This window comes from Molossus molossus, unplaced genomic scaffold (assembly GCF_014108415.1).
Source record: "Molossus molossus isolate mMolMol1 unplaced genomic scaffold, mMolMol1.p scaffold_m16_p_19, whole genome shotgun sequence".
Lineage (NCBI taxonomy): Eukaryota > Metazoa > Chordata > Mammalia > Chiroptera > Molossidae > Molossus > Molossus molossus.
Window position 1 is genome coordinate 22,262,740 of NW_023425354.1, and position 14,723 is coordinate 22,277,462.

Here is a 14,723-nt window from a genome sequence, read left to right on the forward strand (position 1 = left end):
TTTATTAATTAATTTTTGTTACAGATGTTTCTCCTTTTCCCCCCATTGATTCCCCCCTCCCCCTCTCTCTCCCTCCCTGCCCTGTCCCCAGCTTTGTTGTCCATGTCCATTGTTCATGCACACATGCATATAAGTTCTGTGGTTTATCTCTCTCCCACCACGCCCTCTTCTGGGGAATTTGACTACTATGTTTTTAATTTCCAAGGATTCTTTTAATGGTTCTGATTGTTCCTATTTTACAATATCCTACTCTTATTTCATGGATGCCTTATCTTTGCTTATCTTTTTAAAGATGTTGATTATGGTTCATCTGAAGTTCTCTTTTGCTCTTGCAATATTTCCCTTTTTTCTGAGTTCCTTTTCCCCCCTCTTTGCTGGTTTGGGGCTCTATATTTTATGTTGGAGGATGCCTCCAAATTACTAGTATTGACTCTTGGATGTGAGTTCATATTTAAGAAGAATTAGGCACCAATATATTGATTGAACATTTTGTGGGCATAACTTGCCTTGTCAAATGGCAGGTTTCACTACAGAACAATCAGGTGGCCATGCTGATATGTTTGTCTGGCTTCTACAGAGAGAATCCTGTAATCTCTTGCCCTAGAGTATAAACATGGCTGCAAATTTCATGGAGAAATCTGGGGGTGTGTTGTGAGCGATAAGTCATCATGCACCCCCATCAAATCCCTGGGCTGCAACTATAGGTCCAAACCTCTCTGGTTTAATTTCTCAAGAGAATATACTTATTTTCCTCTGCAGGTAGTTGCTAGATTGCTTGAGAGGGGGCAGGGAACAGCATATATAATTGCTCCTTACACCAGCTTCCAACAATCCTGTTTAAAATGCCTGCCCGCACCCAGCTTTCAGAAGTACCTGATGCTTTCAGTCCTTCTCAGGGACAAATCAGCTATTCCCCATTGGATTCCCTTATCTCTTCAGACTCTTGGGCTCTACCTGCTTCTGCTCACTAATTCATTGATTTTCTTTGCTTATATATAGTGGTTTTAGTATACATGCAATTCTGTTTCTCATTATTTTGAAGTGATTTTTAAGAGGAGAGGGGAGCAAACGTATCTTTCTTTCATCACTGCAAAACCAAGAAGTGAATTTTTTTTTTTTAGCAATACACATGCTTTTTAAAATGATGCAGTATTGCATCAACTGCATAAGAGAAAAAATTAAATACAACATGCTGGCAAAGATACAAAAAATTGGTTTGTTCCCGTATTACTAGTGGCAGAACAAATAGCACGTAAAAAAACCTCTGAAAAACAACTATCAATACATATTAAAGGTCCAAACCACTTGTGGGCATTTAGCCTAAGAAAAAGAAAAACAAAAGCTTTTTTTGGTTTATCCTCACCTGAGGGTATTTTTTTTCCATTGATTTTCAGAGAGAGTGGGAGGGAGGGAGGGGTTGGGGGGGGGGGGCGGAGAAACCGCAATGTGAAAGAGACAATATGACTGGTTGCCTCCTGCAGGACCAACTGGGTCCAGGGATAGAACATGCAACTCAGGTACATGCCCTTGACCAAGAATCAAACTCGGAACCCTCAGGTCCCTGGGCTGATGTTCTAACTGCTGAACCTAACTGGCCAGGACAAAAGCTATGATATTAAATATAGAATTATTTATAATGTCAGCTACTGAGAAACTATCTAAATGCCCAATAATGGAAAGGCTTAATGTTACAGTATGTCAACTAAGTATGTCAACATTATGCTACCTTTAATAATAATTACACAGCATCATAAAAATATTTATCACATCACATTAGCTAAAAAAAGATTAAAATTTCACTGCAGTGGAATTAGCGCTTCTGCATTTTGTACATTTTTTGTTATTACTAAAGCAATGTTTATGTAATTAATACAAAATAAAAAAGAGTTATGATAGAATGACAGCATTTTAGAGCCAAAACGTTCTGAGAAAGTTCTCCTTTCTGCTGACCAGTAATTCTAGCCAAGTTTTTAGAGTACTGATTGAGGAATTTGAAATAGATGTATGCTTATTTTTTTCTCTCTCCTTCTAAAGAGAAACTCTTAATGAAAATGAATCACAATAACTCTTTGAACAAGTTTCTGTGATGATATAATACAGCAATTTTCAACCTTCTGTGTCTCATGACACACACAAACTACTAAAATTCTGCGGTATACCAAAACATACTTTTTGCCAATCTAACAAAAAATGTAGGTATACTTTTGATTCATTCACCTGGATGGCTATTGTCACCTTTACATTTGACAATTTAAGGGAAAAGAGGTCAGTGCCCATGACCAAATAGTCAGGGGTTGCATGTTTTAAAAAACCTTGTAGCACACCGGTGTGTCACAGTACACAAGTCGAAAATTGCTGATATAACATAAGGTACGCAACATTACCTCCAAAAGACACTGTCCCCTTTGGGTCTACTTGCACTTGCTGCCTCAGGGCTTGGTGTTGTTCCTTTGTGGGCTGAATGCCAAGATAATTTAGGGCCTGGGAGGAAAAGGACTCATGTGAAGCAATTTTTCAGATCTCCAAAGAATAAAACTTTGCATTAGAACTTTATTTTACAATCCAGTGAAAAGAATCAGTATCAGGAATAGTGATCAGAATTAGATGCCCAAAGAAAGTCTGCTGACTATTTACAGATTAATTTTCTATAAAATATTAACTTCCTGATTTTACCACCACCTCAGTTTCCCCCATCCCTAAGGCTAGCACTATGCTGATCCTAAATTTATGAGCATAGCCCTAGAACCTATACTCAAACTCTTTCCTTGTTTAAAATATGTGCTATGGTGTGGCTCAGTGGTTGAGCTTCGACCCATGCACCGAGAGGTGTTCGATTCCCAGTTTGTGGGCCCAATCCCCAGTGGGGGGCATGCAGGAGGCGGCCAATCGATGTTCTCTCTCATTGATGTTTCTCTCTCTCTCCCTCTTCCTCTCTCTCTCTCTCTCTCTCTAAAATCAATAAAGGAAAAAAAAGTATCAGTAGGCACTTCCTGTCCCCTTTCCTTCACTCTTGGGGCTTAATAAAAAGAAAACAAGAAGGAAGATGAATGGAAGGATGGCAGGGAGGGTGGGAGGAAGGCTGGTTGGTTGCTGGGACTCACGTAGTCATCCTGGTTCTTGAGTGACCTCAATAAAGATGGTGGAGCAGAGAGGAGACAGTTGGAACATGGGACCCCGGCACTGTGGACCCTCTATGGCAGCCCTGAATTACTTTCTTTCAGATTTCTTTTTGGTGTGAGAGAAATAAATTTCTAATGGAGACCACTGTTATTTTAGGTTCTCCAGTGATATATATAGCAACACCTAATCTTAACTACAGCACAGGGCCTGATTAGATGACCTATTGTTGAATTCTGGCATGAACATATTCTGTGTCGATCATATCAAAACTAAAACGTAGGCCAAGTTTACTACTGGTAATTGTTCTTTATAAATGTCCTCCTCCGTTGGAATCTGTTCAGTCATTCGTCATTTCATTGATCAAATATTTACTTAGTGCTTACTGTTAGGTAAAGGGATACCCAAACAAGATATAGTTGCTACTATGGCCTTCAGAGCGAGGACAGCATGTAAATAAACGTAGGTAGTGCAATATGTAATTTAATAGAAGTGTGTACAGGATATGCTATGACCAAAACAAACTGGTTCTTGTACAGGTGGCTGGGCACAGTGGGGGAAGGAGACAGGAGGAAGGGAGACCATCAGGCAAGATTCCTTAAAAAATGGCTCTAAGGCTTAGTCTCGCATCATCTGTCGACCCTGTCTACACAGGCATTAATATTTGCCTTGAATAACATGGAATAATAATTCTTAACTTTTGCAGATCTTTGCCTTCAGTCATAAAAATGTTCGAATTTTCCAAAAAATAAAAACAAACAAACAAAAGAATGCAAAGAACACCCATGTACTCACTATCATTAAATGCTCACTAATATTTGCTTGAAATGTATACATATACTTTTTAAATAAATGTATTGGGGTGACATTGGTTAGTAGGATCATGTAGGTTTCAAGTGTACATTTCTATGATATATATATATAAAAGAAACAAACATTAACGACTTAGCCGAAAGCTCTCTCCACTGCTCCTCCTCAGGATACACCAATTTTAGGTTGGTGCATCCTTCCTCCATCACTTGATGCCATGACTACATGTATCCCCTAATAATATGTGCTCCTGTGCAATTAAAACTGCACATGAATAATACAGCATAAAAGGGTGGTCTTGCAAATTATTTCTATTTTTACCTCAATGTTAGGATTTCACAATTGCTCAATACTGTTTACAAAACTAGTTCAATTATTTTAACTGGAAATGGTATCTAACTATATGAATATATTACAATTTATTACCCATTCCTTGGTTATTGGGCTTTTATAATTACTCCAACTTGGTTTTTATTGCAAGACATTATATATGTCTCCTTGGATAGATGTGTGAACATTTCTCTACAGTATATCCCTAGAGGAGGAAATGTGGAATCATAGTTTATATAGTCAACTTTATTAGATACTATAAAATAACTCTCCAAACTGCTTGTACCAAAAAATTTATGCACACTTCTAGTATATAACACTCCTATTTTCTACATTCTTAACAGCATTTTGTGTTTTCACACTTTGTGTCAATGTGTTGTACATGAAATAGTACATTGTGTGTAAATTTGAATTCCCCTAATTACAAATGAGATCAAACTCCTTTTCCATGTTGATTAGCAATATTTTTGACTCACAAATAACTCAGCAATGTTTTTTAACTTTTCATACACAAAGTTTTTGTTAGTGATTCCTAATTTGGTGGCCTTCTCCCAGTTGTGAAAACCAGAAATATCTCCAGACATTGCCAGATGTCCCCCGAGGCAAACTCCACATCTCTGTCCTTGAGAACCACTGCTCCAGGGACAAACTCTTACAGTTAGGTGTATAATTTTTCTGTTTTTTTTTTTTTTTTCTATGAATATAGCACCTATCTATAAAAATATATATATACATTATGTGTTTTTTTGCAAAAGTTAAATTATACTAATATTGAGTGTTCTATGTTTTTAAAAACTACCAATATATCACAGCTTTCTATCTTGTAGACTTTAGATCTTTGGCATGCTTTTAAAAATTGTTGTAATAGTATATTAAAGCTTAGCATTTAAGTATATTTATATCAGATTTTGAATTTAACTGAACATTGCAAAAGGCCCTTCTGAACTTCTCCCCAGAGGTAACAACTGTCATACACTTGGTTTAATATTCCCAAACATTTTATTATATAATATTTTATGAGTACCAAAAAAACAATATATACAAACATATACATTTTAAAACGGGACAATAAAATAAAACATTCATGGCCCTGGCCAGTTTGGCTCAGCTGTTAGAACATTGCCCTCGGACCAAGGAGTCACGGTTTTGATTCTGGTCAAGGGCATGTACCTTGGTTTTGGTTTGGTCCCCAGCCCTGGTCAGGATCGTGCAGGAGGCAACCAATCGATGTGTCTATCTCACATCGATGTTTCTCTTTCTTTCTCCCTTTATCCTTCCCTCCCTCCCTCCCTCCCTCCTTCCCTCCTTCCCTCCCTCCCTCTCTCCCTCTTTCCCACTCTGTCTGAAAATAAATGGAAAAATATCCTTGGGTGAGGATTAAAAAAAAAAATGACATTAAAATAAAATAAAACATCCATGAATCCATTTAAGAATTACAAAACTGCCAATACTAAATTTCCATACTATTTATTTTCAAATGGGTTGTCACATACATATATCCCTAACATGTTATTTTGTTCTATTTTTAAAGCTTCATAGAAATGCTGCAGATGTCTTCTGAAATTTGCTTTTTTCATCCTGCGGTATGGTTTTATCATTTATCCATGTGGTTATATGCTATTGTAACATTAATGCATTCACCTTTACTGACGAATACAGTATTTAGTTAGATTAATATGCCACAATTTATTCATCTTCCCCCTGCAGATGGACACGGGGGCTTTCTGCTTACCAGCAAAGCAGCAATGAACATTCCTGTACATATCTACTACAGCACAAGGCTAAACTTCCCTTTAGGGTGAACACCTAGGAGCAGTGTTGGTGGGCCTTCTTCTGACTGATTTGTAGAGTTCTTTATATATTTAGTATTTTACATGTTATCTTTATTACATGTTTTCTCCCAGTTTTTGGTATAACTTTTCACTTTTTAATATTCTCTTTTTAAGGAGCTTCTATGGACAACTCCCATGCATGTATTTATACCATTAGTTCATATTTCTATGAATATATATTATGAATAGTTTAAAAAATATTTTTAAGTTTTGATTTTTGTATAAATGGTATAATACTCTATATATAAATATGTGACTTTTTGTTTTATAAATAGATTTATTGATATATAATTCACAGCTCACAAAATTCACCATTTTAGTGTAGAGTTAAGTGGTTTTTATTATATCCACAAAGCTGTGCATCAATTCCCACTAATTCTAGAAAATGTTCATCACCTCCCAAAGAAAACCCCATACCAATTAGCAGGTATTTCCTATTTCCCTGTCCACCAGCCCCAGGCGACCACTAATCTATTTTCTGTATATATGGATTTGCCTATTCTAGGCATTTCATACAAGTAGAATCATACAATTTGTGGCTTTTTGTGTCTGGTTTCTTTCATTTAGCTTAATGTTTCAAGGTTTATCTATGAACCATATATCATGTATCAGAACTTCATTCACTTTATGGCCCAATAATAATTCATTGTGCATGGGTGTGCGTGCGTACGCACACATACACACACACACATTGCATTCTGGCTATCCTTTTTTAAGTTATAAAAGACGAATCATGAGTAAAAGTTAGGAACAAGATATTATTTTTATTTTATTTTTTTATCCTCACCTGAGGACATTTTTTCAATTTTTTATTCAGATAGAGAGGGAGGGAGGGAGAGAGAGAAACATCGACGTGAAAGGGACACATTGAGTAGCCGCCACCCGTGCAACCTAACAAGGGCCGGGGACAAACTGCAACCGAGGTATGTGCCCTTAGCGGGAACCGAACCCGGTCTCTCTGGACCGCAGGCCGACGCTCTAACCGCTGAGCCAAACCGGCCAGGGCAGGAACAAGATATTATTATAAAAATACTAGGTAGATAATAAACTAGAAGCTGAGTGGGTATGTGAACTAACAGATGGCTGCAAAGAAAGAGAAACGATGTCTTACTAAAGCTAAAATACTGGGCGATAATAAGCATATAAGTTGAGAAGAGACTAATTAGAGTTAAGGTATTATAAGTACCTTGTATGTTTGAAAGAAGGGTAAAGATTCTGAGTAACTTTATACTGATTAAGTAAAATATGCATGTTAAAAATGCACAGTAATCACTAAAAGAATAGCAAGAGAACGTATACTTTCTAACCAAGTTGGAGAAGAAAAATAAAATGCAATGTAAGCAAATATATATAATCAAACAAAAGAATACAATAAAGGGGAGAAAAGAAGTGATAAAAAGAATAACAAGAATGTTTTAAAATATGATAAAAATAAATCAAAATGCATTATAATTAGACTAAATGTAAAATATGTGGAGCAATGGGAACTCTTAACACTAGTGAGGATGAAAATTAACTAAACTACTTTAGAAAACAATTTACCAATCAAACAACTATTTTCTGAGCATATACTATGAACCAATCATTTTTCTAGGAGCTGGAGAAACAGAAGTGAAAATTTGGTAACACCTTAAGTAAAGTTGGAGGTAAATAAACCTTTGACTTTATAATATTTTAGTAATTAACTTTTTAAAAGCATATAAATGGAAAACTCAAAATTTAGAACATAGTTACCTCTTGGGGAGAGGGATGTTATATATGATCAAGAATAAACAATTTCTAAAGTTCTCATTCTTAGCTGGGTGGTGGGTACATGTGTTTATTCTTGTTTAAACTACACATGTATAATATAATCATTTTGTGCATAATTGATATTGTAAAAATATAAAAACAATTTTATAAAAGTAATGCAAATAAAACACCTATTACAGAAGGTACTCAATAGATGGTGATTCTTATTATATCAAGTAATAATAGTTTCAAAATGCAATTAACTACAGTATCAATTGGCCTAGATAGAGCTAAACTTCGTCATAGGTGCAAGTTTTGTTGAGTGTGAAATTTATTCTAGATGAATACAGCATGTCAGCGAGGCAACTCATGAATTTAGAGTGGAAGTAATTTATTTTTTATCAAAAAGTAGGTTCTTATAATTTATTGAATAATGTCATCTTTTAGCCTAAAAAATGCAAACGTATTAATTGGACAATACCTGTCCTTAACTTTTTCTGATGTCTCAAAGATGAATTTTGAAAAGTCCCTTCTGTATAATATTAGTCTCATACTTCCCAGCCTAATAACAAAGAAGATCTCATTAACTATAATCAGACATCGGGTATGCATTGCTCACTACAGTTTTCTTCAAATGCTACAGAAATGGCAAAAGGTAAAGTAAATACCAGCGAAATGGCATCTGTATGCCAAAGCATCTTTCCCAGGCACAAAAATATAGACGGTATAGAGCTGTCTTCAAACCAACTAATAAACTGTATCCCTATTTGCTATGTTTACCATACCTACTTATAAATTTAACATTAGGATCAAATTAAACACATGGTACTTATAAAAATTTTTTGAAAAAATGTATCACTAAATAACTATGGTGAAAGTATCTAAAAGTATTTGTATATAAAAATCATTCTCAGAGTATTCATGGAAAGAGGCAGTCATTTTCTCAGACAATGAATTAAAAAAAAATAACTAGTTCAATGTGAGAAATCACTTTCCAGGGAATTGTGTACTTAGACAAGAAAAACAAAAAAGGATTTCACGAAGACAATATCACTCATACATATGTCTTGACAGGTACTGTCCTTCGTCAAATTCTAACCTCTCTGCCCTTCTTAAAAATTGTACTGAGTAGGGTAATTAATTAATAACCACACAATCAGTCAATACCTTTTCCTTGTAAAATCTTATTAAAGTACCAATTTTCTAGATAATATATGCAATATATTCATAGAAGATAAAAAGATACAACTTTATTACATTTTACTTTTTTTACACTTTAAATACTTGATCACACTGTCTTTATCTATTACTGAATAGAAAATATGTAAAAAATGTAATGGATGCCCTGGCTGGTTTGGCTCAGCAGTTAGAGCACTGGCCTGCAGACCAAAGTCTCGGATTCGATTCTGGTCAGGGGCACATACCTCCACTGTGGTTAGGACCAGGCCCTGGTCAAGGTCGAGCCGGAGGCAATCAGTTGATGTGTTTCTTTCACATCAATGTCCCCCCCCCCCCCCCCCCGCCCACACACTCTATCTGAAGATAAAAAAATATCCTCAGGTGAGGATTAAAAAAAATGTAATAGATGATAAAGTTGAATTTGGCTACAAAGTAGCAACTAAAATATAAGGGACCAATTTCAAATTAAATTGACATAGATATTACTACAGTAATAGCTAACTATCCAAAAAAGGAAGAACAGCTTAGGAAATATTTGGGTGGATAGACGCTAATTTGGATTAAAAAAATACTTAAAGTGAAATACAGTTGCAAACTCTGAAAACAAAGAATGCTCCACTAAATACAGTCACTAAAAATATTTTTAATAAAAGCTGGGCAGCTGAATTTACACAGAATGTGGGCTTCTTTTCCAGTAAAACTGCTATTTTACTTTTTCTATAAAAATAATCAATTTGCTTAGGCTAAAAGGAAAACTAAAACTGGAATTCTGCTTCAGGAGACAAGGAACTCGTATTTCTCAGAATCAATACAAATTCAGATACTTTTCATACCTCTAAGAAAATTACAGATTTAAAAAATATATATATCATGCACTAGAAAATTTAAACCAAGTAAAAAAATAAATGCTGCCAGGTAGTGTTTAGCTGGATAATTTTCTCCTTGTCCAGACAAATGGCTAGCATTAAATCTTGAATGTTCAGAGTGCATATTAAATCAACAATAATTATTCATTTTAGATATTGAGTAATATGTTTTCAAACCTCAAACTTTTTATTTTTTGAAAATGTTAATATTAACTGATTGTAAATTTTGCCATAATCCAGAACATACACTTTAAACAAAATTAAAAACAGAGTACAAGTTAGCAAAAGATACTCAGGATTTTGAAAATATCAAAAAGACATGTCAAGTATCTAATTAATCAGAAAGTTTCATGAGCACAAACCAGGTGTTTAAACAGTACTAGGTACACGGGGCACTGTTGTGAAGAAGCGACTGGTCACTGATAAATCAAGATACAGAAAAGATTATAAGGAACTAAAAAGTGATTCACAGATGTGCAAAATAAGGTGATATTGGCCCTAACTATATAGTTAGCAAAATCTGGATGGGGGAGTGGGAACTGAGTCAGAATTTGAATAACGGGTAAGACTCAAATTGGCAATGAATAGGATGCTGTCATAGGACCATGCAAAGGCATGAATATGGAATAAACACAATGTGTCTTTATTCTAGCTTTGCATTTTCATACCATTCCTAAAACGTAAAACCTTCGACACTAGATCCATTTTTACATTAAAAAAATAAAAGCATGTTTTTTGCTGTCAGCTCCCAAGTAACCTGACAAGAACCAGTTTTAAAATGCTTTTCTACTTTTAATTTTTCTTTTCAATCATCTTAAGTTTCTTTTACATACGGAAGTTCTCAATCTTTTACTCTCCTCAGGACAATTCTGTGTGTGCCTTAGCACACTGCTACCATCTTCTGTAGTTAATGAGCATCTGACTGCTTGGTTCTTTAGGATTTAGTTTCCCTTTACTTTTTTTTTTTTTTTTTAAATCCTCACCCGAGGATATTTTTCCATTTATCTCCAGATAGAGTGGGAGAGAGGGAGGGAGAGAGAGAAACACTGATGTGAGAGAGACACATGACTGGTTATCTCCTGCATGACCCCAACCAGGGCCAGGGACTGAACCGCAACTGAGGTACACGCTCTTGACCAAAGTTGAACCCACAACTCTTTGGTCCGCAGGCCAAAGCTCCAACCACTGAGCCAAACTGGCCAGGGCTCCCTATACTTTTAAAAAAAATTAAACAAATGGAGTATTACTTGCACTTAATGCTATTACATATGAAATCTACTACACTTCATCATGATTTATTCCATGTTCCCTTTGGTTCTACATTGTAGAACATCACATTTGTCTTATTTACACACAGGAGGAAACAGATTGATTTGAATGTCAATGTAGTGACAAAAGGCTTTATTTCTATTTTGTACTAGTGAACAACATGAACTGCCCAACTCAAACATGAGTAAATGAATTTAAATCCAAATTGCCATTCATTTAATTGCAAATAAATAACCTTTCAAGAAACGAATGGCTCCAGTCTTTGATCCTCTCCAAGAGAAGACTCCTTCCTTGATGTTTTATGGAAGAAAAATGAAAATTAAAGTATTTACCGTTTCCAGTTTCTCCACCTTAAGGCGAACGGAGGGAGTTAGGGAAATCTTCCTTCCTTGCGCTCCGTAATGATCCGTCCGGACAGGGGCGGTATCTAGGAGGCAACAGGGGGCACGTTAATGAACACGCCACTGGAGTAGAACTTTTCATCTGACAGGATGTGTCCTGAACTCCTGCTGTTCAAAAATAATTCTGGTTAATCAGCTGGCAGATTTCACTTTTGTTTTCATGGGGTATTTTTTTGTTAAATCTAAAATGTATCACACAAACCAGCATCACTTGAGCCCTAAAATATATGATATAAAAAGAGTGGCCAATGATGCATGAACTCCCCTGGAAATACTAATGTAAAAGACAAACGTACATCTTATGACCACTGCCCTGTCATCACGATGCCTTACTAACTGTAATGAGAAAAGTCTTTTTTTTCTCTTCCAAAATAAGTGAAATCATGTGAGAAATTAAAAAAGATCATGATATTTCTTTGGCTGGCAAAAGTGGTTTTGTTATGTGAGTTCTGGAAGTACTACAGAAAAACTCAAAAATGCCAATCATTTCAAGTTTACACATAAACTATAATAGACTTGTAACTTCTTGAACTAAAAATCCTATTTCTTACTGAACAGAAGGGTTATATTTCAAGTAGCATAAATGGACTTTCAAGAGTTGAGTTTATATACCATTCTTAGCACCTTCTCAATGGACTCTGATTATTTAGATTAAGTCGTTGTCCTCATTGCGTGAATAAGGCACCAGGTGCCACCAGGGACTAGAATTGGGGAAAAAAAAGTGTTTGTTTTAATATGCCAAAGTTTGTAAAACAAATTCCTGTAATCCATGTCAATCCTTTTATCTAAATTGTAACTATTCTACATACACTTTTAAATGATATTTTACTAGTTCTACATAGAAACAAGAGGAAGAGAAAAAGCTTTTTAAAATGTCACATCTTTATGCAGTGTTTTAATTTTTTTTAATTTCTCAGAGCATCTGTCTCAAAGTACAAAATGATTTGCATTCTCTTAAGAACATAAGAAGCGCATATGAAAATAAATAGTCTTCCTCTAAACCTTTAACACATCGTTAACATTCTATGTAAAATCTTGAATATAGCTTATATGTGTCAAGATCATAAAAAAATGGCTACTGACTTTTAGCTTCAAATGGAATCAAATGTTGAGGAAGACTGATTTTGGTATAAAAGAATTTTTACAACTCTGATAAAAGCAACAAAGTTTCCTTTGTTAATGTGATACCATTGGCCATGGGATAAAAAATACCACATGTATATTTTTTCTCTTAATGTAACTGCGGAACCAGCTTCCCCTTGTCCTTGCTTGGTGCCCTGCCAATAAGACAACTTTAATTTCTCCATTGCAAACCTCGATGTTCAGCGTTTGGCTTTGCTGTGCATTGGTGGGCAGAGCCGTGTTCAATTCCGTTCAGTTCGGTTTGGTAACATTAAGAGAAATTCTCTGCCAAACTTAAAGTGTGGTATAAAAAAGGAGCATGGGGTGGAATGGTATGAAAGATCAAAGAGCAGGTAAGTCCAACTTTATTTTTCATTTTTAGGCTTTGGACTTGTGAAGCTTGACAATAACTTTCAGCTTGGTCCTGACCTTCCTACAATTAAGACACACTGATACTATGTGGACCCAAGCTAACCTAACTACGGTCTCCAACCAAGACAACTCTGGGCGTGCATTACTCAGCTCATAAGTACACACCGAGAGGAGCTGAGAGTGAGAGAGATCAGGGAGGAAGAGGGAGGCAGAGGGACACCCCCATCGACACACACTAAGGCATGTGCTCTCACTTATGTGGTCCTGTATAAGCTTGAAATTGTGCTGTGTAGCAGTGGAAATAACAGAAGTTAGCTCTTATTTATGCGTACTTTTAGCCAGGAAGGCACTAAGTACTTTACATATATAAGCTCATTAATCTTTAAAATAACCACAGTGATATAGGTGTTATCATTCCCCTCCCAAAGACGAAGAGACCAACCAAGGCCCAGAAAACTAAAGAAACTAGCCCAAGATCACATAGCTAGACGGTGTCCATGTTAGGGCTCTAATCTCTTGTGACTCCCTAAGCCAAGGTTCTGAAATGTGTCAATATCCCTCATTGCCAGTTTTCTCACCTGTGAAGTAGAGAGACTAAAGCAAACCAACTTACAGGAATTGTAAAGTCAAAATCAAAATCGTGGAAAACTACTGAATAATGACAGAGACACTGTATTTAAATAGGAGATTTAATGTAGAATTAACCCTCCATTTAATAATATGCTTCACAGCTTAACAAAATCTCCCCGTCTTTCAGCCAACCTTCCTCTAAACCTGTACTTCTGATCCTCCTCAGGAGGAGGCTCTGAATAAAAATCCAGCAGCTTTGACAGTTCTGAGCAGCTTGACCTGAAAACCACTGTAGACAGCTTTGTGCCTGTGGCATCTCCCAACCTCAGCCTCAAACCCTTTATATTTTTTGCTTTTCTCTGACAGAGTGAGACTTTTCGAAGTATGGCTTATTATTCTCTTGGATCTTCTCTTCCTAGTTCTCGTTTTAGGAGCAGAAGAAAGAGAATGTTTTATAAGGGTAGGCTCAACACCATTTGGTTAATACCATGAACCCTCCCTGGACATTTTTCCCTATCACTGCTATGTCTCAATGATAAAAGCCTTAGAGCAGGAGAATTAAGGCTTGTGTTAGGCTAAAGTTAAAGTAATGAAAGTAATTCTTTAGGCACCAATTCTTGGCTGATTTCCTTAGCAATGTCTTTAGAATGCATTTCGCTCACTTAAAGTTCATGTGTTATTCAGCTGATGGCAATAGTAAATGACTCTAGATTCTGAAATTAGAAATTTATACAAAAGAACAGTTTTAAAAACATATTCAAGAATTATGTGGATTTTAAAAATTCTAACCAGTTTTACACTTTGGAATGATTTTTAGATGAGAACTGGGGTAGGCTTGTCTCATTAAGTTTATTTTTGTGGAGGTTAACATTAAAACTCATTTATATGTTGTAAATAAATACCAACTGGCTGAAGGAGGCTAGATGTCATGGTTAAGGACCTAATTTGGGAGCAGTCTCTAATTAAGTACTGATAACAGACACATCACAATGTATATAAGTTACTGAGAGATAATTCTGAGTTTACTTTTCTTCCCCATACTCCCCACCCCCCCAAAAAAACATCAGGCCTATTATGTTTATGTGAAAGTAAGAAAACAGGACTAAGTCAATGCTCTTTCTATC

The 14,723-nt window shown here is 35.8% G+C and overlaps 1 protein-coding gene across 3 annotated transcripts in view; it reads right to left on the minus strand.

Moving 5' to 3' along the window:
• STXBP4 (syntaxin binding protein 4) overlaps positions 1–14,723 on the minus strand; it is a 161,184-nt gene that overhangs the window by 118,174 nt on the left and 28,287 nt on the right. For all 3 annotated transcript variants that reach the window (XM_036269480.1, XM_036269479.1, XM_036269481.1), the window contains exons 8-9: positions 11,467–11,561; positions 2,385–2,481 (exon numbers count right to left, since the gene is read on the minus strand). In XM_036269480.1, coding sequence (XP_036125373.1) covers positions 2,385–2,481; positions 11,467–11,561 — 192 coding nt within the window. The remainder of the gene's footprint in view (positions 1–2,384; positions 2,482–11,466; positions 11,562–14,723) is intronic.